This window comes from Filicampus tigris, chromosome 9 (assembly GCF_054856515.1).
Source record: "Filicampus tigris isolate MCC_2025a chromosome 9, RoL_Ftig_1.0, whole genome shotgun sequence".
Classification (NCBI taxonomy): Eukaryota; Metazoa; Chordata; class Actinopteri; order Syngnathiformes; family Syngnathidae; genus Filicampus; species Filicampus tigris.
In genome coordinates, this window is record NC_141225.1 from 14240873 (window position 1) to 14256074 (window position 15202).

At 42.3% G+C, this 15202-nt stretch overlaps 2 protein-coding genes across 8 annotated transcripts; one reads left to right on the forward strand and one right to left on the reverse strand.

Annotated features, from left to right (window-relative positions):
- Positions 1-936: 936 nt before the first annotated feature.
- LOC147142136 (transcriptional regulator QRICH1-like) lies at positions 937-9435 on the reverse strand. Of its 4 annotated transcripts, none has more exons than XM_086039517.1 (12): positions 9134-9435; positions 7642-7901; positions 7484-7558; positions 6689-6808; positions 4898-6001; positions 3651-3810; positions 3407-3561; positions 3198-3312; positions 2993-3101; positions 1932-2071; positions 1761-1851; positions 937-1681 (listed from the first exon to the last, which is right to left on the reverse strand). In XM_086039517.1, the coding sequence occupies exons 2-12, from the start codon at positions 7888-7890 to the stop codon at positions 1498-1500; spliced, it is 2502 nt and encodes an 833-aa protein (XP_085895643.1). In that variant the 5' UTR covers positions 7891-7901; positions 9134-9435; the 3' UTR covers positions 937-1497. The 4 variants fall into 4 exon arrangements, with proteins under 4 accessions (XP_085895643.1, XP_085895642.1, XP_085895646.1 ...); XM_086039516.1 differs by having other exon boundaries at positions 9053-9434; XM_086039520.1 differs by lacking the exon at positions 9134-9435 and adding an exon at positions 8905-9037.
- On the forward strand, positions 8985-15017 carry LOC147142137 (proline-rich transmembrane protein 3). Of its 4 annotated transcripts, XM_086039522.1 has the most exons (5): positions 8985-9261; positions 10776-10830; positions 11435-11580; positions 11660-11842; positions 11993-15017. In XM_086039522.1, exons 1-5 carry the CDS (start codon positions 9141-9143, stop codon positions 13600-13602), a joined length of 2115 nt encoding a protein of 704 aa, XP_085895648.1. In that variant the 5' UTR covers positions 8985-9140; the 3' UTR covers positions 13603-15017. The 4 variants fall into 4 exon arrangements, with proteins under 4 accessions (XP_085895648.1, XP_085895647.1, XP_085895650.1 ...); XM_086039524.1 differs by having other exon boundaries at positions 9182-9261; positions 11435-11842; XM_086039521.1 differs by lacking the exon at positions 10776-10830 and having other exon boundaries at positions 8986-9261; positions 11435-11842.
- The last annotated feature ends 185 nt before the right edge of the window (positions 15018-15202 follow it).

The following is a 15202-nucleotide window of genomic DNA, read 5'->3' on the forward strand; positions in this document are numbered from 1 at the left end:
TAGACTTCTTGGCTTCCTATTGAATTATTTAACCTAGCTTGCCGTTATATATCTATATCTATATATAATTTTTTTTAATTGCAGATGGCTTTAAGCCCCGTTTACAGAATGAACGACACCGGCAGTGGGCTAACTAAAGTTCGAGCCAATCGCCAGTCCCTTCCTGCCGTCACAAAGTACAAAGTACTGGACAGTGACACTGGATGCAGCCTTGTGGAACTGCAGCCTCTTACTGGTGAGGAAGATTGGATCTTATTCAAGTGTCAAGAGGAGGTAAAAATTGAGTTGCTGTCTTGTTTCCACAGGAGTGAAGCACCAGATGAGGGTCCATATGGCATTTGCATTGACATGCCTTATTTTGGGCGATCACAAATATTCACACTGGAGCAAACTGGCACCACAGGTAGCATCCTTTAAATGTCATCTTGATTAAAATGCATTTTTTTTTTTTGCCAGGGTATCCCAAAAATGTTTAGATTTTTGATACCTCTTCAAAACGCCAGCTTTCCAATCTCATAAATGCAATATACCTCCTTCATTGTGCACTTGCTTGTAAACTGCTGACATTTTGACCCGCAGAAATTACCGGAGCACGCGTTGAGAAAGCTTGGCCTCGAACAAAGCAAGATCCGACATCTTCCACTTCACTTGCACGCTCGTCAGCTGACACTGCCCAAACACGGTGATGGCATCATTAGCGTGCTATGCCCCTTGCCCAAGTTCTTCAAGCAAACACTTAGTCGACTGAATTTAACTCTTCCTAAGGGAAAAGATGAAACTGCTACTTTGTGATTTCGAGTGTGACCATTTCAATTACATACTGTACAGTGTATTGTAATTTTAATAAATGTATGTAAACTTGTGTGGCTGGTTTTGCGGCATCCGAATATGAATGACATACTGAAACCACAAATAGAACACAGTGGTCAACATAACTTCCGATGCAAGGACTTGTCCTCATGTATTTAATCATATTTACACAACAATGTTGAAAATGTCTTTATGAGTCTCTCAATCAATCACACCTTTGACCTGAGAAAGTTTCTAGTCTCTCCAAAGACTACAATGTAGAACTTTACCTTGAGACAACTTAGATCAAAACACTTTGAAAACAGGCACAAGGTCATCTTTGTACATATCAACACAATAGAAAAAAAAAAAAAAAACGTGAGCAGTGGTCCCTGCAAGGAGGTTGGCATGGTAACAAAAAGTATGAGGTTACAGAAGAGTAAACGGTTAAATACCCTCATCTTGAAAATACTTGAAACCGGTGCAGTTTCCATTTCCCCATAGTCCAGTCTTACATTCCTGGTATCGACCACGGATTCGTCTGAAAACTTTAAAAGGGACAATTTCTCTCATTGCGGACTTCAACAACTCATTCATTGGGTTCTCCATGTGATTGTTGCGATTTATTGAGCCAAGTGGAGGGCAGCAGTCAACAATCAGTGACGGAATTGTACAATCTTCCTCTGGCTCCGCGTCCATCGTCTCCTTTTAACTCTCGGAAGCGGCGCCGATGATCTCCTGAATCTCTCGGACCACCAGGATGCGCGCCAGCGTTTGCTCCACCTGCGTACTCGTGAGGGGCTGAGACGAGTACCACATGGGACTGTTTGGTGCCACGACGGGCTCCGGGGTCATGTAGTATGCGTCGTTACGACCTTTGACGCTTTGAGGGCTGGAATGGATTGGGGGGGGGGGGCAGTTCCAGTAAAAGGAGAAATATCCGCAGAATATTTGGTTGAGTGCAAACTCACCATTTGAAGAGATAAAAGTCGTAAAGTTTGATCGGGCAACGAAGTGGATTCTCTGGATCCTCGATCTGCTCATCATATAAGTCATCTGGTCCTGTAAATGAAGTCACACAAACTGTTACACACCCCTATATATATATATATTTTTTTTAAATCAAGTGGCAAACGAAGTACCTTTATGTGAACTTTGCCCTTTCAAAAGGCGGATGGTAGTTGCTTTGTCCTTCGTATTGGTGGGGTTCTTCCTGGTGTGTCTCAAGACCTTTGAGAAGGCCACCTTCAGGTGCTGCTCAGGTGTTAGCAGACGAAAACACCTGGTGGCAAAAGCATTTGAAACTGTTACGAGTCTACACCCATCAGGTCTGAGCCCTGCCGCGAATAGCGAAAACCTGTGAGTAATTGATCCCTCTGTGCAATAAATACTCTTTTCTTCCTTTCCCATTCAGTGAAGCAAGTTCTTGTCTTGTAAGTGGACATCAGCTCTACAGATGCCATGTTTACTCTGTGTGCTGTGCTAAAAGGTATCTACCGCCATGATTATGGGCTGACTGTTTAAACTGCCCATATTGGCTCTCATAAAAATCGTACGATATTTGATTCTTGGTTTGTTTTTTGACACGTTCTTATATTACAACATCAGACAAAAGATAATGACATTTAAATATCAACCGCCACAAATAAATAGGTTTAGGTTAGGTAAACAAGACAATTTTTTGTCTCTGTTGTAATGTTAAATACTTAGAACAAAGTATTATAAAACAGTCACATGTTCTGCCTGTAATGTATTTATTGTTGTAAGTGTTGAGGGACGAAAAATGAAGTTATTTCATTCATTACATAGTTTTCAAATTAATCGTCCAATTAACTCATTCACTGCCAGACATTTACAGAGCCTCTTTTACCCTAGTGTTTAATTTCTATTTTCTTTAAATATATAAATAAGTTCCTGAGATTGAATAGCTGGACTGTGAAAAGACATGTAAATTCGTCAAGGGCAGCGAATTAGTTAATAGGTTATTGGAATTTTATTTTGCCAAATATCAGAATCAGCCTAAAAACAAAACAAAAAAACTCCATACTGGTCAGCCACTAGTCATGATGGTAAAATACATCCCAAGTGTAGTTACAGCCACATTGTGATACCACCAAAAAGAAAAAGCCGGTGTGGATGACACATCGGCAGCCTAATAGACTATATGAGGAAATATGGTGGGGGGGCGGGGGGGTTAACTCACTTTGTATTAAAGTACATCAGAGTTGTTAACAAAGTCCAAGGTGAATGTGCACCAAGCTGTTTACATTCCCACAGCATCTCCTCTGTCACATGACTCGGAATGATGTAACCTTGCAAGAAGCACAAACAAAAACGAATTCCTCAACTCCTAAATGAAGAAATAATGACAATGGTGAGTGATGGCCGTTTGTTTTTTTTCTTTTTACCTAGAGGATGAACACTGGGCTTCCAACCAGTGAGGATTTTATGTAAACTCTCACAGAATCGAGTGTAGTATGGATCAGAGAAAACGTCATCCACGCGACCATTTTCAAAGAGATACTATATTTAGAAAAAGAAAAACAATATATAAACAGTGCCTCAGACAACCTCATACAGTATTCGATGATCAGGCTGGAGCATAAGGATTACATACCTTTTGTATACATAAGAAGACATAATAAAGAACATCGGGAGCGAATTGCTCCTCCTCCGATCCTCGGGCCTCCTGCGTCATGAGGGCAAGACCAAGATTCAGCTCGGCTACCGCGCTGGAGATCAAGTCTTCTTGAAAACGCAGCGGTTGGCGACCTGCGCGCACAGACGTCAGCATTTGTTGTTGCAGAAGTTCTTTTCAAGGTCCGCCAACTTACTAGCTGCGACTTCATAAACTGACTTACGTCCAATGGGTGCGAGCTTTGTCTGGTCCTGCTTGCTTAGCTCGGCATTTTTCCTCTTGACCCAAAGGCGCCACACCTCCAGGCCCTCATCTGGCTTCAGAGAGACTGGAACTAAAATTTCTGCCGACGCTTCAGCATTACCATCGCTTTCTCCTTGTTCCTGTACAAGACAAACAATGTTTCCTCAGTACACAACAAAAAAAAAAAGCATTGCCGTTCCAATACTTTTGGAGGGGACTGTAGCAATGCGCGCCTCCAAACAACTGAAGATTGTGTGCAAGTGTCTGCGGGACAAAGGCTAAGAAACACTAGTTAGATATTTTTTTGGGAGACCTTAAAAGTTAATTTTCACAATAAAGAAGTTACTGACTAAGCAACTCCAGTGTTCAAAGGAGTCTCGATTTCTTCAGTACAGAAATGGCTCATGCCCCATTTCTCCACAAAGTTTGGTGAAACTTGATTAAGTAGTTTTAACATTCATAATGCAGAGTCAAAAAGTCGGGACTAGGGCGGCAACTAATTATTATTTTGTTGATTCATCGATGAATCAGGAAAAAAAAAATCTCTTTATTCAAAGAGGACATTAACTCAATTGACAGTGCACAAACGAATTAACATTCAATTCCCGTCAAGTCAAAGCAATTGTTTCATTTTGATATTTACTGTTGAAAAGCTGAAATTCCCAGCATTCTGAGAATTTCAAATTAAAAAAGATATCGAAACAAGTCATCGATTATCGGAAATAATTATCGATTCATTTGATAATCAATTAGTTGTCGATTTATGAATTTATCATTGCTCCTTGTATTTTAATAGTATGTTGAGTAAGTGTGTCAAAATTTGGACTCATACAGCCTGCAGCAATAAACGCAGTCAAAATCATTTCCCTTTCGAGGAAAGTGATTGACAGTGTCAGAGAGGTATTCTCATGTCGCTAAATATTACAAACACGTCCTAGTATGTGCCAGTTCATTTCTACACTGCAACCATGATAATAACCCTCCATCCATTTTGCATACTGCTCATCTTGTTCTACATCACCTGACTGGACTGTTGTTCAATAAATAGCTCCCTGACAGCCTCAATCAAAAGCGATCATCATTACCTCGGTTTAAAAGTCATCATTTGGAATTTGCTCTTGTATTGGATCCCACCAGATTGTGCAGGTCTACGTCAGAAAATGAATGGTGCACGTATGTTGGGGAATAAAAATTGACCCAAAAAACAAACGAGAAAACAGATCTAACCTGAAGTTGGATTTGCTGTTCATTTCCGTCCTCTTGGCTCTGTTGCTGACTGGGGTCCCATATGTGCACGGACTGCGTTGCATTGTAAGTCCCTCCAACAGTCTGGACAGCTACGGGGATGTGAATGTTGCCGTTCATGAACTGGGCGGGAAACAGCGTCTGTACTATTTCTTCCTGCGTCCCACCCGACACGGCCTGAACGTCTGCGGACCTCGTCGAAGAACCGGCCTTGCCGTTGGAGGCGGCGAGTTGCACCGTGTTGTACGTCTCCTGCGGTATGGCGATGTGCGTCACGCCCTGCTGCTGAGCGGTGGAGTACACGGGGATGGTCCATGTCTCCCCCGTGGGGCCGGTGATGGTTCCTGTGGCACTGTACAGCTGAGTGCTGTCAACTGTGAGCAAATCGGGCCTCAGCGACACATAGTTTTGTTGCTGCCCTTGAGGGATGGCGATGACTGTGGCCACTTGCTGTCCCTGAGGAACGGCGTAGGACACCGTCAAGGGAGCGTCGACCTTGCGCTTTTTGGCGGGTGGCAGCACAGATGAGACGGAAGCGGGCCGCCTCTCGGTCTCCCTGGGAGAGTTCTGCTGCTGTGGGGGGGATATGGCCTCTATGGTTTGGATGTGGATCTGTTGCCCGTCTGGCAATTGTATCTGCTGTCCATCTTGGAGCTGGATGTGCTGCCCTCCCATCAGTTGAATCTGCCGTCCATCTTGTAGTTGAATCTGCTGCCCACCCTGGAGCTGGATGTGTTGGCCGCCGGGTAGCTGGACTTGCTGGCCGTCTTGCAGCTGAATCTGCTGCCCACTCTGCAGTTGGATCTGCTGCCCATCTTGGAGTTGGATCTGCTGTCCACCCTGCAGTTGAATCTGTTGTCCGTCTTGGAGCTGAATCTGTTGCCCGCCCTGCAGCTGAATGTGCTGACCCCCCGGCAGCTGAATCTGCTGTCCGCCTTGCAGCTGAATCTGTTGGCCAGCCTCCAGCTGAATATGCTGGCCGTCCGCTAGTTGTATCTGCTGCGTGCCTTGCAGCTGGATTTGGTGACCACTCGCCAACTGAATCTGTTGCTCTCCGCTTACAGCTGCAACCAGCTGTGCCTGAATCTGTTCAAATAGAAAGATGCTTCGTAACAACCGAGCGGAATGGCATCATGATGTGCTTTAAGGTGTGCAGTGGAACTCTGACAGTTGCAACTCAGACGGAGAGGAAGAGAGCAGTGATGGACAAGTAAGATAATGATGAAATTGAAATGATTCTGTTGTAGGAAAGCTGAATACATGTCTCTGTCATGGCTGCGTTATCCACAATACAAGAAGAACTAAATGTACGGTGTATTGCAAATGTAAATTCTGCTATATTTAATCTTAATTTGAAAAGATTTGCCGTCGACACACACACACACATGAATCACTCTTTGCACATTTGTCACGGTGAGCTCATGACGAGTGGACAATTTATTGCGAGTTGTTTGTCACAATGTTTATCACGGGAATGCCCGACAATGAAAAAGGGCAACGCATATTAACACATATCAGCAAGCCTCCCTCTGCTTTTATGCATCAGAGAATGAGTACATTTTTCTTTCGGTTCGCCTTTACAAATGAATTGGTATCATCTTTCTACACTTGTACAGCAGTTAACAACATTAAAATATAACTTTAAAATGTCCCCTGCGCCATTAATAAAGGTTTTAAAATTGGGATTTGCATTATGTTCTATGGGATTTTTCTTTCAAACAAATCAACAGTTTGATGGCTAAGATTCCACTGCACTTTATTTTGATAGGGTACCTGCTGCTGCTGCTCCTCTGTGAGCTCTTCCTGCGGCACAAGTTGAGAAGTCGACATTCCTTGCATGTCTTGTTGAGTGGACGTGGCCATCTGCAGGACCGGCTGCTCCTGGATCTGGACCTGGCACAATGGAAGACAATAAAAGCTCAACAAGCTAAACTATCACAAATGACACAGCCAGGAATGAAGGGGAGGGGTGCTTAAACCCCACCGAAATGTTTTTTAAAACCCTGTCAACCTTTACAAAGCTCCATTTTGATTGACATGATCAAAGAGCTATTGAGTTTCACTTCTTCACATCTTATGGATGGATATGTGGGAAGTATATTAATGAGTCGCTCGCTACCTCGCTTGTATTAGCGTGCACACATGTGCACATAACACAATTTTCAAAATAAAAGCATTGTACATTTTACATTTTTGTTTAACTTCATGGTCACTGTGAGGGCCGGTTAAAGATTTTGGACGGGGTAGATGGGCCCCTGGACTGTAGATTGGCCAGGTCTGGATTCAGACCTGGGTTACATTATTATAGAGAAGCCTGTTTTTTATTTAGCTCTAAGAAATATAAACTAAACAAATTACTGGCAAAAGAAGAGTCTACATGGTGTTCGTGCCATGTCAATTTATTATCATTTGTACTTCAGAAAACAGTACAGTAATTCTGTTCCTGTCAACAGCCATGCACTTTTCAAACTGATTTCAACATGACAAATCCATTTTTGAGCCACAAGATGAATTCACTCTATTGGTAGTAAACAAGAAAAAAATAACGACACAGGTGTATTAACAAACCTGCACTTGAAGCTGCTGTTCTGGTTCTGAATGCATGGAAAGCTGAGGTGAAATCTCTGCTGAGGTAAGCTGTACCTGTCATAAGCAGTGGAAGCAGTAATTAGAAGACATTGGACTCAATTTAACTTATGATACAAGTCAATAAAGGATATTGTTACCGGACAAGCCAGCTCCAAGAGAGAGCCAGCCACCTCTGTGCTGTCAGTGTAGACGCAGTTGTTGGCCTGCTCCTGGTAGACCATGGCAGCTGTGGTGGTGGTAGTGGTGGTGGTCGCCCCCCCCTGCTGAGCGAACTCCCCCTTGGAGAGGGACTCAAGGAACTCCTTCATCCTGTGCTGGGGTACAGTTCGGGCCTTCTGGCGCACGTATTCGTCAAACGAAACCACACCAGCCTCCTGCTCGTTCATTGTCACTGGACCTGGAAAACAATCCAAAGAAGGGATCTTCTTAGCACATGTCCTTACAATGACAGGGCAGATAAGTAGTGAAAGCGTTGATGTGTTTAATGACGTTACTACTACTAGTATTACTAATATAATCCATGATGGCTACTACTTGCCATTTTTTCCACTTATTTCATTATCTCTAACAAACTACAAATGCCTCATAACTGTATTGTGTATTTTTTTAACATTTGGAGTAGTTGTTCATTCTCAACAGTCTTTTTTTCTATGCATGTATAGAGTGCCAAATTACACACATCACATGACCGTCATCTGCATCTCTGCTTTGCTCTTGACCATTATTTTATCAATTTTATGCAAACCTCGGTCCCTGCCTTCATATAAAAACTTTTAATTCATTGTTATTTGTCAGTTTCTGTGTTTAGCAAGCTTTCGAATGAGACCAGCCTTTTCAAAATAGGTAAAGATTTATGAAACACATGAAAGTTTGAAACTCCGGTTCAATAATAGGTCCCACCGAAAATTTCGACCACTGTTGTAATTGCATTAAGACGTTAGCCAAAAATTGGTGCATTTTAGCCGCTTTAAAGGTTCATAACTTTATTATTTGTCACAGGAAAACTGCAGATCACGTACACGATCTGTCTGATATTGTTGAATTTATGTAAATCATTATATTTTGATGTGAACTTTATACACATATTTAAACAAAATGCAAGATATTTCGATACTCGAATGGTTACATACATGATGAACTGGCGCCGTCGTTGTCGTCTTTCAATAATTGCTATGATTCGTCAACTTTGTTTGAAAACAAAACAACAGCGACCAGCTCGTGCGTATTTTTTTTTTTTAATAAATTAACCATTAAGTGTAAAAATACCCACGCTCGAGCTCATGTCCAAACCGAATGTACATGAGCTAAGCTAACTGTTAGCAAGCTAGCATAGCACAGCACAACATAGCTAGCCGAACTAAATATCCTCGGCCCGTATGGTTACCTAGGCAGATAAATACCTTTAATATCATCTAATATGGTCGCGTTAACTGAAAAATGTAAAGACTAAACTACACAGGCCGTCACTTTGTAACGCAACAAGCCCCCAATTTTACATCAGACAACATGACGCTAGCTAGTGCTAACGTTCGGATCCTGTCATGCTACCTTAAATAAAATGAAATCGTCTCCTTTCCGCCAAGGCACGGTGTTTAAAAACTAAAAAGCCGATTATCGTCTAGCAGCTACCATCAGCATGCCATCCACGCCGTCGCACAGTCCATGCAGCGGCAGACGGTGCAATTCCGCCAACAATGCTACGATTAGTTTGCAACAACGATTTCACAGCGGCGGTGGTGAGCAAGCAGGCAGGCGAGGTCTCTGACGTCTGCGTCTTCTTTTTTTGCACACAGAAATCCAGGCGGCTTTCGATGCCGATAAACGAGGAAAGCGGGCACCAGCAAAGAAGCGAACCTTATTCATCCACATGCGTGACGATTGTCAACTACAAAAATTGCAACAGCGTTCTTTGTGGTTTATTAAATGTGATTCAGAAATAACGGAGGGCCCTGATGTGAAAAACAGGCAATTCTGTTCCAACCCTAACCCTGTGCCATGCAACGACATGCAGAATCCTTATACCTAAATCACACATTTCAGTAATAATTTAATATTACAAGTATTTCTGGTATTAGCATATAGGTGTAAGGTTTTTATATGCTGAGTTTGTCAACTGGTTCAGTACATTTTTGATGTTGGCATGTTTATAGTCCTGAGAAGCAGCATGATTAGCCCCAATTTGGCACATATTTTATTTGTAAAGGCTGGATTTCATACAGGGAGCTCCTCAAATTGTGAATTTCCAAATAAATAAATAAATAAGTGAATGAAGAAAATTAAAAACAGATGGTTAATAGCAATAAACTTCACTCCTTTCTGTGCAACTACGTGTTTGTAACTAAAGCTAAATAACATCAACAAATGCAAAAACGTTCAAATGTTTGCTATTTGGAATGATGCTGAATGCCAAACGTGATTCAAGAGCGTGTGGCGTTGCTTGAGAAACTGGAAGGTATGTCTCTTTAACAGCATCTAACTTAGCCAGTCCCCCTTAAAGAGCCCGGCGTGTGCGGTGGAGGGCGTCCCCCTGCTAGCTCCTCTTCTTGCGGCTTCTCCGGTCTTGTTAAGGTGGACCGGCATAGATGTGCCCAAAGCATTAGACACTGTGCATTGAGCATGGGCAGCAAATAGTTAATTCTTATCCCGGTGCTTTTCTGACAGTTTTGCTGCAAGTGTTTGTGATGCTTTGACTCTGGGTCTTCATGTACTATGTATATGGTTATCTTTTTATACGAGTATAATGATTTTTTTTCTGTAAAACAAATATCCAGATATCGTTTTATGCACTGATATCACATCATTCTACTCTAGTGTAGTACAGTATTTTTGTACAATCTAACATTATAAAAATGCTTTTTAAAGTGCAATTTTAGAGTTGATGCATTCCTCCTAGTGTGTTAGTGTAGTTAGCTGTACTTCATGTGACTCCGTGCTTCCGTAAGAATCTTAATCTAATCCTTTTGGGAAGGATTTACCTGACCATAACTGTTGTAGACAGTCGGGCCAATGGACTACTTTCAGAATTTGATTATCGTTCAAAAGTTTTGTTTTATTTATTTTTTATAATTGTCTGAATATATGAGCTTTGAGAGTGTGCCCATGCATTTACGCCACATCCGTTTGGGTTTGTTATTGGGTTTTCTTTGCAACTGACCCATTATGGGACACTGCCAAGTAAGCAGCCGGTGCAGTAATAAGAATAGGACGCCAGCTTGAAGGCATGATGTGATGGTCCACAGTGTTGAAAGCTCACAGTGATGAACTTTATCAGGCACCTATGGACCAGCTACACTTGATGCATTAAAAGAAGACACAAAGATTCGCAGGTATCCTATTAAGCTTAAAAGTGTCAGTAGATTGTTTTAGTCAAGATGTGTCACGTAGATTCAGACGTTTTAGTGTGCTTACACTTACATGTCGAACTTTAATATTATTTTAGCTGTTAGAGGGTGTGAAAAATAGTGAACGCTGACAATAGCATTTGGTACTACTGTAATTCAATTTATGTGCTTAACAGTGTTCCGTGGTTTAATATTCCATGGGACATTGAATATCATGTTTTAAAAATGAATCACAACTTGTGTCGCAATAACTAAAACAGCTGTTGTGGAGCAGAAGGCCACAGACAAATCTTGTGATTTGGATGTGCAGTGTTAAATTTCCGCACAAACATAAACGGATGTTGTGGAGTGTATAAATCAAGTGGATTAGCGAATGGGTCTTGTGAATTGTGCACTGAACCGTACTGAAGATCCGGTTTGTGGATATTTCTTTTGTCTTCTTAACCATCTATTAATGTGGTTTTAAATGTCAAAATAATGCACATTTCAAACGTGACAATCATCTGCATAACAGATGAATTGTGGGACATATCACTGTTTAATTAATATACACTACTCCAAATGTTTTTCCTCTTGCTCTATTCTACAGGTTTTGGATTCAACTTGGAAAGAATGGAGTATTCCTCTCTGCTCGTCCTTACGCTGACATTGTGTCACCCTTCACTTGGAAGCTTTTCAGATTCACGCGGCGATTCAGTTGGAAGGACTCACAGCACAGAGACCGTCATCCATCCAGTGAGTGAGGTCATCAGAGGCAACAGCAGTGTGCAGGGCCGTGGAAATAGATTGCAAAGTGCACTCCTTCCTATTACAGAGGAAAGCAGAAAACAAAAAGAGTTGACATCAACTGGAGCCTCGACCATTACTCTCCCTCGCTCACTTACTGGAGTAGCCAACACAAATTCTTCAGTTACGATACTAAATCACTCCAGTGTAAAATCACAGGACACTCTTTTGGAAGGCACACGTTCAAGAATTGATGATCACGCTCAAACAGGTAAGTGATAATTAATATCAATCAATCAATATCTCCACAAGGGGCCTTTGAGACCTTTTTGCCTCAATTTCTTCAAGACGTGATTAATCGGCAATTACTTCAATATTATCGACTAAAAAAAAAAGTTGACTTATGCTCTCTTCTTTACAGGTGTGGTCCACTCTGTCGAAACCCGCGTGTTTTCCTCGGTGAGCAATTTGTCAGGATCCGGACGACCCTGCATTCAAAGTCCTTGTGTCGTTCTCACCAATTCCAATGGCACCAACCTGCTGTGGGACGACATGAGGCGCACGCTGGCGTTCGCCTGGGAAATCCACGTCTTTGGCTCGGCCAGCCTCTTCATTCTGATGGCGTCCGTGGCCGTTTTAGGAATGGCCGGTGCCTCCACTCTCCCATACCCCCACTGCGGCGCTCTGATGCTAGCTAACAGCGCCCTGATTGTGAGTGGTGCTCTGCGGGCCATTCACCTGCTACTGGATCCTTATGGTACTCGTCAGATCGTGTCTCACACGACCCTGGCAGCGCTGCAGAATATTCCCATGCAGTTGTTCCTGTGGGCTCAGGTCACCCTCACACTTGTCACTCCCAGGAGGTTCAAATTATTCCTTTTCCCAGTCATGTTGCAGCAGCCTCAGGTGGTTGTGGGGCTGGTTGTATCACACTGCACTGTTTTGCTGGGAGCAGACTTATATTTCACTGCTTTCTTTCCACTCTTCCCTCTTTTGCTGCAGACGCTGTCACTCTGTTGGGGTCTTCCATTTTGCCTAGAAATACTCATGAAGTCCCTTTGCCGTTCAAATGTGTTCCTCAGGTCATCGCTTCCTCATGGGGTTCCTTTACAAAGGATTGAGAGGTGCGCCAAAAGAGTAACGGCGGTGTGTGCCTGCCTTGGTATCATGTGCTGCAACCTTCAGATTTGCAGTCTTCTCTGGCTCTACGGCCTGATGGGCAATTGGAGGCGCTTTGGTTGGTGCTGGTGGCTCAGCCAGTTTTGGGCCAGAATCCTTGAGTTAGCTTGGGGTTGCTCATTGCTCGTCTTGGGATCCTGGATCTTCTGGATGCCTGCCAGGAGGCGTAGCAGGTGTGAGGTATTTAACAGAGGGACCAAGACGACGAGCTTGTGGGACAAGGTCTTGGCCAGTGTCCGAAAAGAGCAACTCAAAAGGACCGAAAAGAAATGGAGAAGGCTGATGCCAAACAACCTAGCAAAGCATAACTTCTCGCCAGCAAGTTCCAGAAATAGCATGATGTGTCCATATGACGATCAACCATCTGTCATTGTATCAGAATACAAACGTGAGCCTTCTGGCAATAACAACTACGACCCGCAGGCTACACTCATGTGGCAAAGAGTTGGTGAGCGAGAATGTATTCTCTCGCTTATAGAATTTGACACGAGGCCCCCATCTCCCATTAACCTGAGGCGCAGCGCCGACAGCGCTCTTCATCATGGACAGCTTTTGACGGGAAGCCTGTTCACACCTCCTCCTCCCTCTTGGACACATTCCGATGGAGAGAACGGCACGGCGACATTCCCTCCAGCTTATGTTGGCTACGGCTGGATGATGGATACAGAATCCATCCCTGCTTCTCTGGACCACTTCCAAGCCAGAGAGCCAACACAGTCAAACAATGCAGCCACAGGTCACTGTTATAATGGGGAGTCACCGAAAAGATATCAGGAAGAAGAACTTAGTTTACAGTTCTCATCGTCAACGCATCAGAATGATTGGTCTGATGAAGATGTCACAGACCTTTAACATGTTTGTAAATGATCCATTTTCTGGTACATTTTGCTCACTAGGGATTTACATTATTATCCAAATGTTCTGGATTTGCATTCCTTTGCATTTATTGTCTATTTCTATTATATGCTGATGCAAACAGCAAGATGATTGTGTTCACTTCATTTCACCTACTGTACAGGAAATGACACAACTGGATTTTATAAAGTAGGGGTCAAGTACAAAATCACTAGAGACAGAGAGTTATCTAAATTTCAAAAAAACATGTCAACATATGTTGAAAATTCTACGAAAGCGGCAAAAAAAAAAGCTAAAGAATACACTGAAAAGACAGATGAAAAGTTGCAAGTGATTACAAAATGTATTTCAATGTTATTTGTGTACAAAAGATAGTCCAGTCACTTTATCATGACAGACATGTGAGTTTGCAGTATTTTTAATGTGATTTAGTTACCATACTGATTCAAAATGAATACCAATTGTAGCTAATATTTTCTTGTGATATTGTGAAAAACTAATTTTCCCACAAAAGATATTTACAGGATTTGTAACATTGGACATAAACATTCTACATAAAGTTACAGAACCGGCAGGGATAGAATGTATAACTTGAGCAAATTCTCAGTACGACACAGGAAAGTTAAATTTTTGACAAAATTCCTCATGATTGATAAAGTGACCATCATGAGAAAAATGCAGTAGTATGTAACATAAGGATGTGTACATATGGCGAACGTCTGTGTTTTTTATTTTTGTCACTCTTCCACAGGCTGGACCAACATGCTTGGCGGGCCGGATCTGGCCCCCGGTCCGGCAGTTGACTAGCCCTGCTTTAGAAAATGCTTCTATAGTGTCAATGGCAGGTTCCACTTGCAAAGCATTTCTCAAAAATAATGTAGTATCATCTGCCAGTAACTTAAAGAAACACTGTGTCATGTCAGTTTTTGTTGATTATGGCGGCGCCATGTGGACAAAAGTGGTAGTGTTTTGAAATCAACCACATTTCCCATGCGTGTCAGCGCATAGTGTAGTGAAATCCTGAGCCGTCCTTATAGCGAAAGGAGGAAGTGAGTATGCCGTAAAGCAATTCAGGACATTTGTATTTTTTTGTGTGCCAGGGTTGATCCCATCCTCCTCAAAGTTGCTTTGTGCCAGTAAAAGCGATACAGACCCCCCCAGGGCATGAAGTCCCATTCAACTACTGTACTTGTAAGTCAATGTTTCATCAAAAGAGTTGTGAAAAAAATTATTAAGGTCGATTTCTTGCCCAGTGCTGCTTTAAGATAATATTTCTACCAGCAATGGAAATACCTTCCAGTTTGTTCGCCTTAATTTAATGACAGAACATTTGTGCAGGAACAAGGAATAAATAAACAGATACCGGACATCCTTGTCTTATGCCTCTTTCCAAATAAAATCTTTGTGTCGTACCATTACTTAATTTAATTGAACTATTCCCATTTGCATGGAACGAGGTAGGTTCCAAATCCAAAATGTTCAAGGCAATTAAAAATAAATGGATGTTCAACAGCGTCGATAGCTTTGTAAACATCCAAGAAAATAACAAAACTATCATCGGCTATCAAGTCAGAATAATCAATAATGTAAAGAATCA

Bases quoted from the DNA above. Each gene is read 5' to 3' on its own strand.
- LOC147142137 (XM_086039521.1), top strand. From the start codon at position 9,141: ATGCCATCCACGCCGTCGCACAGTCCATGCAGCGGCAGACGGTGCAAT. The intron at 9,262-11,434 runs GTCTCTGACGTC...TCTATTCTACAG, and splicing joins TGAGCAAGCAGGCAGGCGAG to GTTTTGGATTCAACTTGGAA. The intron at 11,843-11,992 runs GTAAGTGATAAT...TCTTCTTTACAG, and splicing joins TGATGATCACGCTCAAACAG to GTGTGGTCCACTCTGTCGAA.
- LOC147142136 (XM_086039517.1), bottom strand. From the start codon at position 7,890: ATGAACGAGCAGGAGGCTGGTGTGGTTTCGTTTGACGAATACGTGCGC. The intron at 3,102-3,197 runs GTAAAAAGAAAA...GCTTCTTGCAAG, and splicing joins GCCCAGTGTTCATCCTCTAG to GTTACATCATTCCGAGTCAT. The intron at 2,072-2,992 runs GTGAGTTAACCC...TTTTGCCACCAG, and splicing joins CTGATGTACTTTAATACAAA to GTGTTTTCGTCTGCTAACAC.